General features: G+C 37.4%; 1 protein-coding gene across 4 annotated transcripts in view; it reads right to left on the reverse strand.

Annotated features, from left to right (window-relative positions):
- Positions 1-15037, reverse strand: part of APP (amyloid beta precursor protein) — a 233854-nt gene that overhangs the window by 42244 nt on the left and 176573 nt on the right. For all 4 annotated transcript variants that reach the window (XM_068180683.1, XM_068180685.1, XM_068180684.1 and 1 more), the window contains 2 exons: positions 9097-9225; positions 6937-7036 (listed from right to left, as the gene is read on the reverse strand). In XM_068180683.1, coding sequence (XP_068036784.1) covers positions 6937-7036; positions 9097-9225 — 229 coding nt within the window. The remainder of the gene's footprint in view (positions 1-6936; positions 7037-9096; positions 9226-15037) is intronic.

A 15037-nucleotide genomic window follows, 5' to 3' on the forward strand; every position in this document is an offset into this window, starting at 1 on the left:
AGCTTAGTAAAGACCATAGGCTTGTGATGATTAAAGAAAAAAAAAAACACTTGGAAAAAAAAAAGCTTCAGAGTGTGTGTGTATATATATGTATATGAATTAGTCAAATGCTTTAAAAACCAATGTCCTTGGGTGGAAAAGGTCTTAGTTGCTCATCAGGCACTCCACCTGGGCCATATGACAATATTTAAGCATACAAAATCTATCTCAATGTTGCTGTGGAAAATTTAACACAGAATTCATTTTCTTTTGTGGAAGGACTCTGCCATTTTTAACCCCTGACACAACAACATATATTTTGCTAGAATCCTAACAAATCATCTTTTTGACTGAATGCTATAGGCCTTCAAGGGAGAATATTAAAGGTAAATAACCACTTCACAGAAAATTCAAATTTTTCTTGGAAAGCTGAGGTTACTGGATACACATAAATATGTGAAACCAATTATGGGGAGAAAGCACAGGCGCAGTTAGTGCTGGAAGTCACTTCAGCATACCTGTGCAAATACACATTCTCTGAAGGCTGCTTTTGACTGCTTGTTCCAGTTGCATTACACTTATGAGCACAAAGCAGAAGGGCAGGAACATGGGCCTGTATGGTACAGTCCAGACACAACAAACAGGCCATTTAAAACAAGAAGTCAGGTTTTACAGAACCTTTGGAAAGACCTACATACTATTGTCCTACTTTCACAAACTGTTTAAAGTTTGCTGAGAAGTTTCTCTGTGGTGTAGATATCAACAAATCTCAACGGAATACTTGCTGTCACAGAAAAATGTGCTAGCTTCAAAGAGATGAGGGTGTAAATTCAATACTTCTGCTTTGCAGAGATGATGTTTCTTTGCATCCAATATTGAACACTCCCCTACACAGTACTAGCCAAGTGCCTGGGGCAATTTAAAAGTGACAATTCCGTTGATCTCCAGAATGGGAGAAAGTAAAAAACTGAACAGAAATTGTCCAACTTTCCCCAGCTGTGGGTTTTTGCAACTACTGCAAATGCTCACTCTATTTACATTGTCTGGATGAAGCACATTCGTCAATGAGTGCAAAATGCAACTGCCCTGATGATGAGCACCACTGGTGACTATTCATTCATTATTTTTCTCTATGCCAGTTCACTGAACATGGTCTGTCTCAGTGCAGATAAATGGTGGAGTGCTAATTCATTTACCCATGCCTCAACAACACTGTTTTACTTTACCAGGAAAAAAAAAAGAAAAGGCATTATAAGCACTCTGATGCATGACATTGTAGCATCAATCAGATGCTACCAGTATTTTTGCCTATAGTTTTAGAGGAAGACTAGAACTGGTTCCTATTAAGCAACCTAGAGTTGCCACATCTACAAACAAAATGGAATTTCAAGAATTTTCTAGTTTAACACACTCAAAATTAGTTTTTTGAGGTAATTATTGTTCTTATTTGATATGAGCTACACCAATGTATGATCCCATTACAATACTCTTGTAAACCTTTAAACAAGCTTTTGACACAGTCAGTGTAAGTCAGCTATCCTTTATTATTCTGATACCTTGATAGCACAACTGAGCTTCAAATAAAGGTTCAGAAATCCTAAGTATTGCTTCAACATTTGTAACATTTTTGAAAGTGGAATTCTTCCCATCAGATAAATTTTAAGACAGAACGACAAGGAAGAGTTACAGAAAAAAAAGACACTGAGAATCCCATTGCAGTCTTACAGACATTACTAGTTACATATTCAAACCAGCATTTTAATGGAGAGGATCAAGAAAACAATCACAGGAGGAATAGCACCAAACAAGACAAGACACAGAATTTGCTTTTGCAAAGCCTCCAAGAGCATATTTTGGTTTTGCAGTATCAGTCCCCAGACCACTCTGGCTGTGGTTTTGATCTGTCAGCCTGCAGCAAGAAACTAATACCATTAAACCTCTTAAGAAAGATACCACAGAATGATTTGAATGATTTGAAACAGATCCTAATGTAATTCATGGCAAGAAATGCAGAAAGGCTGTGGATTGACTACAGGTCAAAATTAAAAGCTAGAAACAAAGAATCAAAAAATAGTCTAATAAATGCTGAAAAACCAGAACCAGAGGAGGAAGCGTTAGCTTTGCCCTCCACTCAGATAGGTATTGGGCCTGATGATTAGAGGAAGTGTTAAAAAAAAGGAAGTCTTCAGACTTCTTGAGTCTGCAGCTGCTTTTAAAAACACTTACAAAAATCTTCAAAAGAACTTGCAAGGCAAATGTCGAGAGGCAAATGTCTCCTGTTTCAAATTTTGTCATTCTAAGTTGGAACACACTAATGTTTAAAATAGCACCTGCCCCACAGCACACTATATATATCTGAAAGCAGGCACTGATTTGGGGTCAGCCTGAGTTTGCCTTCTCTTCTAGGCAAGTAATGTGCGTGTGGCATCCAGGAAATACTGCAGAACAACAGGGCAGGCAGAGTGGGACAGAATAAAAAATTCATTACTGAATAATAAGCTCATAACTGAATGCTTCTGAGCTTTGGTACAATACTGCTATGGTATTACTACAGTGCTTAATATTTCCTCAGTGATGGGCTAGAAAAGTTGAAGCTGAGGATATTAATTTGGAAACAAGTAGCAAACGCAGAATTAAAAATTCAGATCACTGCCGACCCACATGACTGATGCAGAAAGCTCTGACGTAGTTTCTGATTCAGAAGCTATGCCTGCTGTGCCACTCTCTGCAATAAATTGCCTTTTACATAGATGGATAAGCAATCTAATCAAATAAGGATTTAAAGCAGGACGTGCTCAAAGGAATCGCTGATTTCTCTTAAAGCCTACTATTGCTTTTTCTGGGTTTCCATAGATGTTAAATAGTATATGAGATTTATCAGAGGGAAAAGGTAAGTACAAATACCTAGTCAGGCAAATAATCTGTTCAGATTTTTTTTTGTGCCACTCTGCTATTCATGGGGCATATTCCTGCTCATAAGAAACTCCATTTATCACCAAGAACTACATCAATTGCCAAGAGCGACCTGGTTTTTAGCACATTTGCATCACTGTCCTTTGAGAAATCAGTTGCAGTCAGAATGCCAGTCTCCTATCCAAATGACCTGCTTATTCTTTTTCCAAGCTTTGTCAGAACAACCATGGTCAGGTGACCTCTTTCTGCAACTCGCAGACTGGCTCCCTTTCCTCTGCCCCAACATGAACAAGAGACAGCCAGCAATATCCTTCCTCACACATCTGGAATTTGCTGCTACATTACAGTGCCTGAAACCCTTATGGGGCATTTGCACATTAAACATTGGCCAAATGCCTAGGATGAAAGCCCTCACGTAATTTAAGTGCTGTTTTCTACCCTCTGGAGTGCTGTGAGTCTTCCAACTATCTATATGCTTCTATGACACCCATGGTTAAGCTGGTGGACATCAGCTGGTGATGGACACCTGCAGGTAAGGACTATAACTCTGTTAAATTTTATCCTAAATTCCTACCATCACCTTTGCTGGACTTAAGTAAATAAAAAGAAAAGGCTGCTCTGAAAAGGTATAAAAGCCTGTTTTAAGCATAGAAGCTGGATTTTTTATTGTGGATTTTGTACATTAAAAAATTGGCTGTAAGCCTGCCTTTAAAGGTAGAAACTTCAAACATAGTCTGTGTTTCAAGGAAACTCCAAATGTCCAACAGTTAGACTGTGATTTATCTGATTAACTGTGCAAAAATAGGTCATAATATTTTTAGCAATAGGAAAATTTGAGTGAAAAACAGCACCGCATTATATGTAAGAAGAATTAAACCCATGGGACAAATTCATAGCAAACTAGATCTCATTTGTATTGCTGCTTATAGAGCTACTTGTTTGATTCAGGGAAAAACTACCTTTGTCAGAGCGCAGTTATCTAAAGTAAAGATTATCCATTCCTCAAGGTAAAAACTTTTCATTAAGAACTCTACAACAGAGTGGAACTAGAATCTAAAACTATAATTGAGATAGAAAATTAAATAAGACTATTGTCAATCGTGTCTCCTTATATGTAATTTATTAGTCAGACACTCTGTGTGAGATGTTCTTACTTCATTTTTTTTCAGATTTTCTACTGACTCAGAATTTCTAAGTCAATGGTTCTAACAAAAGGTATTTAATCAAACATCTGTCTTTTTAACGTGAGTTGTAATATTTTTTGGGAATGCTACAAAGTGAAGTTTTATTATAGGTTTACTTCTCCACAGATTTTGCAACTGTAATAGATGTCCTTTTCCATGGGTTTAGGAGAAGTACAGAGACTAAGAAATTCAGTAATTTCAGAAGATAATTTGATACAGGCTGATCAGAGCTAGAAGGTTCAAAGCTAGAAGGATACTGTCTTCTTGAACACATGGGAATGAGCTCCACAAAGTTTCATTAAAACCAATATGTAAAACAAAGTATACAGACAATATTATCAACAAGAAGAACATTGATACTGAAAGACATTACATTATGGAAAACTATTTTATCTAGATCTGATATTTTACCCAGAAAAGATAGTAGTTTAATTTGTGCTGCTTAGTAACTCCCAATTATGAGAACTTTGTTTTAATTGCTTTAAACTTTGCAATGCATTGAATGATTTTTAGCACAGTCTAAACCACAAAATGAAAAAAAAAAATCAAGGAAAGGAAAAACTGCTCAAGAGACCGTATCAAACATTTTCTTTGTGATTTCTTAGCTGCTCTCAACTTATTAGGAAATAACACCTTACTAATTTTAGGCTCTTTTTTGCCCCTAAAAATTAGTATTATGTTGGAGATTAGGAGTCAGATTCTTGTAAACCACTCAGCAGTTACTAGACTTTTGGTCTCATGCCACTTCAAAGATTCTGAAATTCTTGTTCCACTTCAGTACATAGAAAGGAGAACAAAATTTACAGGAATGTCCTCAGCAACAAGCATTAACATTACCAAGAACAGAAGAAATTGAAATTTGAAGCAAAAACCCCAAGGGAATGATAGCAGTGCAAAAAGTAAACTAACTGAGCATCTCAAAGACCTCACAGTACTGACATCTTTCCACAGAAATGATATGCTTTCAAATTATCAATAAGATGTTGTTCCTCCCTGAAGGACTCTACATCCACAGACTGAGAGTGTTGATTGTGCCTTATAATTGTGGAGCATAGAAACACATAGTTAAGGACAATTACTAACTAGTTTTGGCTGCCTCCCAATCCCTTCCACTATTTCTTGATCTCATCTCCAGCCCTCTCAAGCAGAAGCATATCTCTGTCACAAATCATACTTTGGGCAAATGAATCCACCACTATTCCCTGTCCATCCCTCCCTGTGTCTTAAATGCATCCTAATCCTTACTGCAGTGGCATGCCTCCCTCCCTCGTGTTTTGAAGAAATTGATTGAAACATAAACTTTAAGGAATTTAGAGATTTTAGAGGAGCTAAGATTTTAGTTAGAGATAAGCCTTAGTAGAGTTAATTAAAATAAATGAGTAGGCCTTGATGAAGTTAAGAGTTAGTAGTTAACTAATAATTGATTGCTTGTCAACACAATGTTTAGTTAGCTGGGCTTATAATGAAGAATATAGAAACTGACAAATAGCTTTTAGGAACATAAGACAATTGTGGGCCTCCTCTGTTCTGAAACCAATTGAAAACACGGAATGGGAGTTCTACCAAGAGTTCATTTGTCATATTTGCATTGAAAAGGTAGAAAGGTCAGAATGAGGAGACTTCATTTACTTCCTAATTTTGGGACCCCTCCCCATGAAAGGGACCACCGACCCATTTCAAGGAACAAACTACGCATGCTTAATAGCTTTTGAAATGATTAGCATATGAAGTGAGGAATGGGATGTACCAAAATTATGAATATGTATTTGTATTTTGGGTATCCAATACTTGAATGGATAAAAGGACTCTGTAGGCATTTGAAAGGTGCACTGTGTATTTGGGAGCTATCCCACATGCTGCCCAGTGTCACAATAAACATACACTTTCTAACTTCAAGCTGTTAGAGAGTTTTTGTCCGTCACAGTTGGATATTGGTACTAGATCAATATCCATATTTCTTTAATAAATCATGATGACTTTGTTCAGCTGAACCCGGTTACTAGTGAAATTAATATGTTAACTGCCACTTACTACCACAACCTGTAAAAAAAGCTGCTCCAAAAATGACTGTCTTGACCTTTACATTTAACCATGTGTTATTTTTCTTAAAGATAAACATTAGCAACGTGATGTCCAAAACTGAGTGCAGTTGCCTTGATGCAGTAGCAGCAAACGGCAAAGTGTGAGTGCTGTACTGGAGATCTCTACGCTGCAGCAATGCCACAGCCAAGGGCAGGAATCTGGATGGAAGAAAAGGCCATTCTCCCCCACAGCTATCTGCCATTACAGCTCTCACAGAAGAGGCAAACATAGGTCTGTTGCTACTGGATTCATCCATAGTCCAGCTTGTATGCTGGAAAAAAATGGGAGGAGCAGAGATATCAATTTGATAACTAACCAAGAACTAAAATGCATGACCATTACGATACTGCCAAGTTGATATCTACACTTTTCTCAGATGCTTGGATCTGCAACCAGTTTTTTAGCTGTGGGATTTCAAAATGGTCTATATCATGTAAATACTTACCAGTAAACTAAATATCCAAAGGATAGGGTTTGCCTAAATTGCATTGTCAATTGCTGCATCCCTATAGCATGGAAGGCTCCAAATGTCAATTAACATATTTCAGGGAAGACATTTACAGCAGTATGATGATGCCACTGTGTGGGTTATAGAGGATTTGTCTTCCAAGGGTTCATTATAATTTAATTCAAAATTTAAGAATGTTGCTGGGTTTACTCTTCTATTTTTCAGCTGAGGTAGTATATCAATAGGAAAAGTTAGATGATGTATTTTTGCTTTTGGTGGTAATTTCTCATCACAGAAATATGTCTTTTTCTACATTAGTAGTTTGCATACCAACTTCATCCTGGATCTCTTCTGCCACAGCAGGCACATTGTAGAGGAAGGAGAGAGACTGGTTCATGCGTTCATATATCACACGTAGATGTGTCATAACCTATGGAAACAAAAGTATTAGGAGGAGAGGAATACTATGGATAGTTTGACATTATCACAAATTTCACAGATTATAGGAAGCCAGACCGTTTTCACTTGTGCAGGTATAAAATTTCAATATGCTCTATGTATCAAAACTGTCAAACCCATTACAAAACTCACCTATCTCCTACAGCTGCTAAAATACCATTCTAGATGCTATTCCATAGCCACCTGAAATCTCATGGAAATGCAGTAATTTAAAGTAGGGGTTTACATTTGCTGTGGGGCAGAACATGCACACGTGCAGCTATTGTGGCATAAATCCACAGCTTCATTCTTCTTTCAGCAACATTTACATTTGCCCATACTCATAAATTTTCACATAATGTGTAAACCAAATGTGGCACAGCAATTGCTTCATCAAAATGTTTTAGGTGTTTGGTTTTATTTATTTGTTTATTTCCTAATCCAAATACTGAGAAAAGAAACACCTCTCCAAGAAAAAGAAAAAAAAAAGGTAACATTTACAAACTGCAAACATTTCAGCTGCAAATAAAAATATTTCCACCCAGAAGCATTACTGCATCCTCTCATGTGATTACAGCTCTATTGCCTCAAGTGCCCTCACATTGTTATGGGTTGAGTTATGACATTATATGATATGTGCTCCCCCAAGGTACTCTTCAAAAGTATCACCTTTCTTCAGTAGAAGGAGAAATTGAGGTGCATCTTAAAAGACTTAGAAGACTGACAAAATAATTAGGCCTAACAAATAAAATGAGTTGCAGACAGCAATTTTAATGAAACAGCAGTATGATTTCTTCAAATCTAAATATTTATGCTATTGAACAAAATATTTTGTTTTCATTTTCCACTGAAAAACATTTCACAAACAGAGCTCCCAGGCCACATTTCCCCAACCATTTGACCAATTCTAGACACAGAGATGCTATATCAATACTCATTCCTACAATGTCATGTTAGACAATACACTGCACTTCTTGTATTTATATGTCAGTTTCTATTCTTCACTAGTGCTGCCACACAACCTGCACTCTGCAAAATTTCACTGATTTTTTTGATTAAATAATCCAATGAGACTTGGAAAAAAAAAGTCATGACAGATGCTTAAGACAAGGCAAAAACAATAGTCACTGCAGAAGACTTTTAGAAGTGTGCATTTCTCACACCAGCAATTTCAAGACAGCATGATCTCAATGCACTCATTTGGCTGAAACATATTTGAAAATCTAATCTGCCATCCAGGGAGGTACATGGTTTTGATTTTTCTTTTAGTGATGTCAGTCAATTCAAAAACTGTGGCTGGAACAGTGCCTGCCACTGAATCCTACAGAGGGAAGAGCAGCAGATTCCAGAGATTCCATCACACTGTTTTTACAGCTTATCCATTGTGACTCCAATTTTAATTGCTGTTTTGAAAGCCAACTACATATTCCATCTTGGCTGTTTTCTTTCTTTCTTGCCCTCTTTGATTTATGAAGACAAGATAAAAGATGTTCCAAAACATATGCATTGAGGACTACAGTAACATTCAGCAGTTAAATGGCATGAATGACAGTGTCTGTTTTAAAAGAACACATTAAACTCGAGTGCATCACAGTAATCACATTTATAGACAAGTGCCTCTGCAGTGACTATAGATAGGTTGGTCACAGTCAGATGGCTACACCACTTCTGGTTCTGCCACTTCAGCTGAGAGAAGCACAACCATGTTTTATTGCTAAACCTAATACTAATGTTTTTTCCAGAGGTATTATTTACCAAAGCACTAACAAAGGCTCTCAGCATTAATGCTCTGGAAGGCTCCTCAGAACATGCCCATTAATGACTCATGGTCCAGACAGACAAAAAGCCTGTATTCAGTTCTTCTCAGAAGAAAAATTGTACCTACATTACTCTATCACTTTGCCTTAATCTTCTGATAGAAGACAGATTGGTTTTGATTGCATTTAACGCTGTCCATGGCAAGGAGTTGGGCATTTTATAAAAAATAGGTTGGCAGAAATTTCACAATAGTTATGAACTAACACGACCTCACTAAACATCAGTGGGGATTACCTGAGATCTGATTTGGGCAGCTTTCTTTGGGTCTACCATGCGGACATGTTCAAAGTGTTTGAGAGTGTGCTGTCTGTCTTTCTGCTCAGCACGCACATACTTCTTCAGCATGTTGAATACGTGACGAGGCTACAGGGAAAGAAAAAGAACAAAAAAACATCCATTTAGAATGACACATGTTTTCATTTCTTGCACTGGAGATGTATCCCAAGCCAAAAGCCCTTGGTGCTATCTTCTGAAGGCAACTATGACTACTATAAGGAAGATCCTCTCAACTGAACACCATCAGAATGCACCATTAAATAGTAGATGTAGGCAGTAGATAATGTTCCTGAGAAAGGTGTTCAGATTTCTATGTTTCTATGAGTAACCAATCCCCAGACGTGACTGCAAAACTTAAGGAAAAAAAAATTCAGTGTTCCTGCCCTGTCACTATTGCTATTCCACCAGAGGAGAAAACAGAGGAAAAGAACCACTGAGCTGAGGTACAGAACATACACATCCAGAACACACAAATGACTGAAAACCCGTAAGAAAAAAGAGACATCTGCCCAGTTTTCTGAAGTTTCTCTGCTTACATGCCAGATATTTGCAAAAATGTGAGGTCTATTACAAGTAATATTAATTAGTAAAACCTAATGGATATATGCCTTCAGGCACATAATTGAATACAAAGAAAGAAAAAGAAAGAAAAGATCAGCAGCTGAAGGGAACTTGACAATATACACAGTAATGGCAGAGCACTGAAGGCTAAGACATATATTCCTATGTACTTTCCTGCTCTGCACAATAATACAGTGCCAAAACAGGAAGTGATCTCCAGCATCCAGCCAAGACATCCGTCTTTAACTCTGAGATTATATGAATTCTAGAAATGAAGTCCCCCTTCCCTCCATTCCCACTTGTGGTGCTGTGCTTGTGCATCCTACCTGAAGCAGCCAAGCAGTGAGAAGGAATAGAAAGATGACCTTACTGTGCAGCCGATTAAAGAATGAGCAGAAGTGGTAAAGAGCCTGTCTAGGCATTGAGAGAGACACAGGGAAGAAGGTATGGAAGTGATAAAATAAGTGCCAGAAGCTCCGTGCACAGCTTTAAAAAGCAGGAAGAACTGTGGGTGAAGATGAAGTTTTAAGAAGACTTAGATTCATGGACAAATATGAAGCCTAAACTGATTTAACATTTACACAAGAGATGAATACTAAGATATGGAGTCCAAAGATTTCAGAATCTCTTCAGTTTAAGAGAAGCAACAGATTCAAAAATGTCTGAGGAAAGCAAACCAAAGGTTATTTGAAGAAGTTATGTCAGAGAGAAATAGAGATGTGAAGCCATATCCTGCCAGAGAATTAAACTTAGTGTCTCCATTGCTGAAAATTTACTCATGAGGAAAATATCTCAAAGTCCCCAAAGCCAAGTACTCTCAGATGAAGTTGCAAGAAACTGCAGACAAATGCTGGAAAGTGAGTAATCCTCACAACCTTGTGGTAATGGCCAAACAACTGAAATGTCAACTGTAAAGCTTTAGTGAAATGAAGGCTAGAAGACCATAAAGTTTAATAACAAGAAGAAAATTTTGAAGACAGAAAATTTAGCTACCTTTCCTGATAATTCAACTTTTCTTGCCCCTAAGACATGTCCAGGTAACAGGCTAGGGAAGACTAGACAGAAAAGGATTAATTAATTTTTTTTTTTTTTCAAGAGATATTCCCAGTTAAGTATCATGTCTAAAACCAGAAGGGAATAGCTTTTGTTTTTCCATAGCATGTGTGTATTCACTGAATATGTGAATGAGACTTTACAAGTAGATTTGTTAATAGGACAACAATCTTGAAAATACCTAACAAATACCACAAACAGCAGTACTAGTCACTTGGGTACATTGGCAGTCCACTTTCAGTGCCTCTTCTAACACTGAGAAATGTCCCACACATATCACTATAAAGTAGAAATGGAGATCAGTTCCTCCAGCATGTCTGACTAAGAAATCTTCCCGTTATGGCAGCAGAAATCCATAATTCAAGTTTTGGACAATGAAAGAATATTTAATGCAAGGTGTTTCCTTACAGGGGCAGAGACTGCTTTTTCTCAAGCAGGAAAGAAACTACAACAGAACACTAGAATCTCACTCTGTGTAGGAATACAAACATAGGGAGTTCCAGTGTTTTGGTTTTAAAACTATCCATGCGCATACTTCAGATCTGGTGATCTCACATGGCCTAAAGCTTGTGACATGGCTTTAACAAGTGATCCAGAGCTATGAAGTCCTTGTGAAGCACTGAATCACCTGGCACAGATTTCCTGCTCAGCAGGGCATTGCACTACACACATACTCATATGGTGTATTGCAAGCATCTATGGAAACCACAGGATTCTCTGCATGGAACGCTGAGACCTGAGATACATATGTACACAGGACCCCCTGATGTGGAAGTGGAAAAGGATTAGAAGACTCACCACATAGACTTTTTATTGCCAAAAATGTCTTTACTGTGACCTTTAGGAAACATGCCCTGCCCCAGCTCTTAAGGTAATATACTAGGTCATTTCCGCATGGATCAAAAATCCCCAAAAGGTGGTGGTACCCCTTGAACATCTGACATGAACTAAACGAGCTCTTCTTCCTTTCTGGAAGTCTCAGCTACATTGGATCAGGTCAGACTTCCAACGTGCTCAACTATTTTTCAGCACTTCTGCCTCATGGCTTTAGGGCTATAGCTGGAGGCAAAACTGCCAGAGTTGGTGATGAATAATGACAAATCTTCACTGGGCTTTGCATACCCTAGTGGGGCACCTACCATAAATGAGCACGAGGTTCTACAGTTGAATGTAACATAAAATGCAAAAAAAATATTAAAAATTAATTGATAATTTTCTTGTTGATGCAGAAAGCAGTAGATTTACTGTTTGCAGAGTTTTGACAAATTTCTGCATCATCAACATTTGTTCACCTCAAGTCTCACCTCTATATTGTACTTCATACCCATTTTCTTTTAAATGTCATTATTGAGTGAACTGATTCTGCTTAAAAGTTCTGCATATACTGACACTTTTTGCAGAAGCACTTCTGTTGCCAGATTAAAAATTGTTTACAACTGGTGGGTTAATACAATGCTTATTCTTCAAAAACCACTAGCCTATGAAAATGCAAAATGCTTATTCTGCAGGAAGAAGAACTGTAAAGCAACCAGCCCAGTTACAACATTTTGAGGAAATCACTATTATATATATGTTTCTTCTGTGAAAACCTATGAATATGTATGTAAAATACATACTCATCTAAACAGAAGGTTTTTCTGTACTCGGCATGCACAATTTTGGAGGAGATATCCCCTCATGCATCTGGCTGAATAAATAATGCTTGCTCCCTAATGCTATGCTAGTGTTAAGGAGTTTTTATTTTTACTGATTTTTGGTAATAGTTTCAGCAGGATTCACACCTAAATCCAGTACACCAAGTAGCAATATGAATTCTTGTGATGGTAGACTAGGGGCCACAAGGAATGGTCTAGGTCAAGCACAGAGGTAGGGAAAGGCACCACAGGCTGAGGAGATGCACCCAGACCCCCTGTATTAAGTCATTATATCCTTAGCTGTCTATTACTGCAACCCTAGGCAGGAACCTTCAGACTAAATTAAAAATCAAAGTGGTTCTATTATCAGCTAATTAAGTTCCCAAGGCCTTAGCTTTGACACTGTCTATGGCAGAAGAACAAAAGCTGACACATCTTTGGGCCAGCTTGGCACCTCTTGTTCTTCTTAAATAATGCACCAATCACCAAACTTAAAAAAATTCTGGGTCTAATACTTGAAGTTCTGCTGTGTGTTTTGCCAGGGGAAACTGCATGTTTATGGCTGTAGTCATCTTAGTAAAAAACATCGCAAGAATAACTTGGATCAGCCACCAGTGGCTGTGTAAGCCTCATGAAATAATTCCACTATTTTCAGTGATCTGTACTTGTTTTGATGGCTTGTTTCCTTTTTTTTTTTTTTTGTTGTTGTTGTTTTGGTCTTCCTCTGAAGGCAAACAGGATACTATCGATGACATTGGTGACTGTCATTTAGGCAGTGAGAAGAATGGCCAGTGACTTCCTAGCAAGAGAACCCAGCACCAAAATCTGAATACATTTTATTTTATTAACTATGCTGACTAGTTAGGAATAATATGGGTACTGTGTACTCCAAAGCTCTGGACTGGCTGGCAAGAAGCTTAAATCCACAGTCTCGTGGCACACACTGTTCAGGCAAATGCAGCAAAAAAGACACACCTAATAAGGTGCAAACCTACCAACTATTTTAAGCACATACTGTAACACCATCAAACTCAGTCCAAAGCTCTCCCTTCTCAGCAGATTCAAACACCTGTTTTTACCTACAACTGAGATTGATCATTGTCCTTCTTACAAGCTATTGTAACCATCCAGCAGATGTGCTCATGTCTTTGAGTATTTTATAGTTGTTAGTTTAAAATCCCATTTATGCTGGAGAATGTTGTTGAAGTACTATTTTATATAGTTTTCCTGAGTACCTGGGGACTTGCATGCATTCGATACCTGTGGACAGGTTCACAGACAATGTATCTGGGCTACACAGACTACCTAGGGTGACAATGCACCATTAAGAACTAATGTTCTACTTAGAATGGTAGAGAATATGCCTTGTCTCTTATTTGAAAGATGAGTCACTCTGTGCTCTTGTATGTGAGATCTAAAATGCCCATAATCCAGATTCTAGAAAGTTATATATAAACACACACATATAAATACAAATATATAAACATGCAGATGTCCCCCCCACCCTCATGATCTCTATATTAATCCTCATCTGCTATTTCAGATTTTAAGGGAGTGATGAAACAGTGTAGTTTCATTGAGCTTGGAAAATGAAAACATCACATGTAGTTTGCATGGCTAAAATCTCTCCTCATGGATGAAAAAAATCTCTTCTTGTGGAAATCTAGAATACTTACTACAAAGAAACCACACTAAAACCATATTAAAGCAGTTCTGTGTATTGAAAATACAACTTCCTGGTTTTATGCCATGGAACTTCCATGGGAAATTCTAAGCTGGCTTGTCATTTTGATCAAAATTCACTCTAAATCAGAGAGGAAACTTTCACAATGCTATTTAACCTTTTTTTCAAGAAAAATCAATCATCAGTTCCTTCCAATTACTGCTCTTGAAATGTGCAACAATTGCTTCTTTTCATTCACTATTCTGAATACCTTGTGTATCATATTCAGTACATATTTCACTTGATACATTATTAACTTGCAGGTCATGTTTTATCATGGAGAAGTAGCTCATTTTAGAAACATTCAAGAAAAGTTGAACTGGATGATTGCAAACACTTACTCATGGGAAAGACAAATAAATCCCCATCCTGTTCTGTGGAGTTGAAGATGCCTTTTCATAATTTCGACTAATTTGTAACAAAACATGTTATCTCACACATCAAAATCATATTGCTATAATGGTGCCCAAGACTTACATTTGCCTCCCCTCTCAAAGACTCCTCTGGCGGCCAAGTAAAATGAAAACTATTTGATTCAATCTCATTATTTGTTTTTCAGTGTTTCAACTTACTGAACTTTGACAAATTAAGACAAAATTTTGTTTCTGCTCACTATTTTAAAACTCTCAATTCTCAATATAACAAACCTGCCAGGGTTTAAAAGGACACTCTGGAAAATTGAATTAGCTGACCACATTTCTTGAAATCTGACTTTGTATAAAAACAGAGCTGAAATTAGAGGAGAAGCATTTTAAACTGATTTTAAGGATTATATGCTCAATTTAATTTATGTGCAAAGTAAAGGGGTTAATTAATTACCTTTCAAAGTTTTCTTGTATGTTTCCCTCGCCTGAAACCCTTAATTTCATCAATTTTCTTTTCTACTCGTCTTTGTCACCCACCACCACCTTCCCACAGATAATGTGCC

Source organism: Anomalospiza imberbis, chromosome 2 (genome assembly GCF_031753505.1).
Source record: "Anomalospiza imberbis isolate Cuckoo-Finch-1a 21T00152 chromosome 2, ASM3175350v1, whole genome shotgun sequence".
In the NCBI taxonomy this organism is placed as follows: domain Eukaryota; kingdom Metazoa; phylum Chordata; class Aves; order Passeriformes; family Viduidae; genus Anomalospiza; species Anomalospiza imberbis.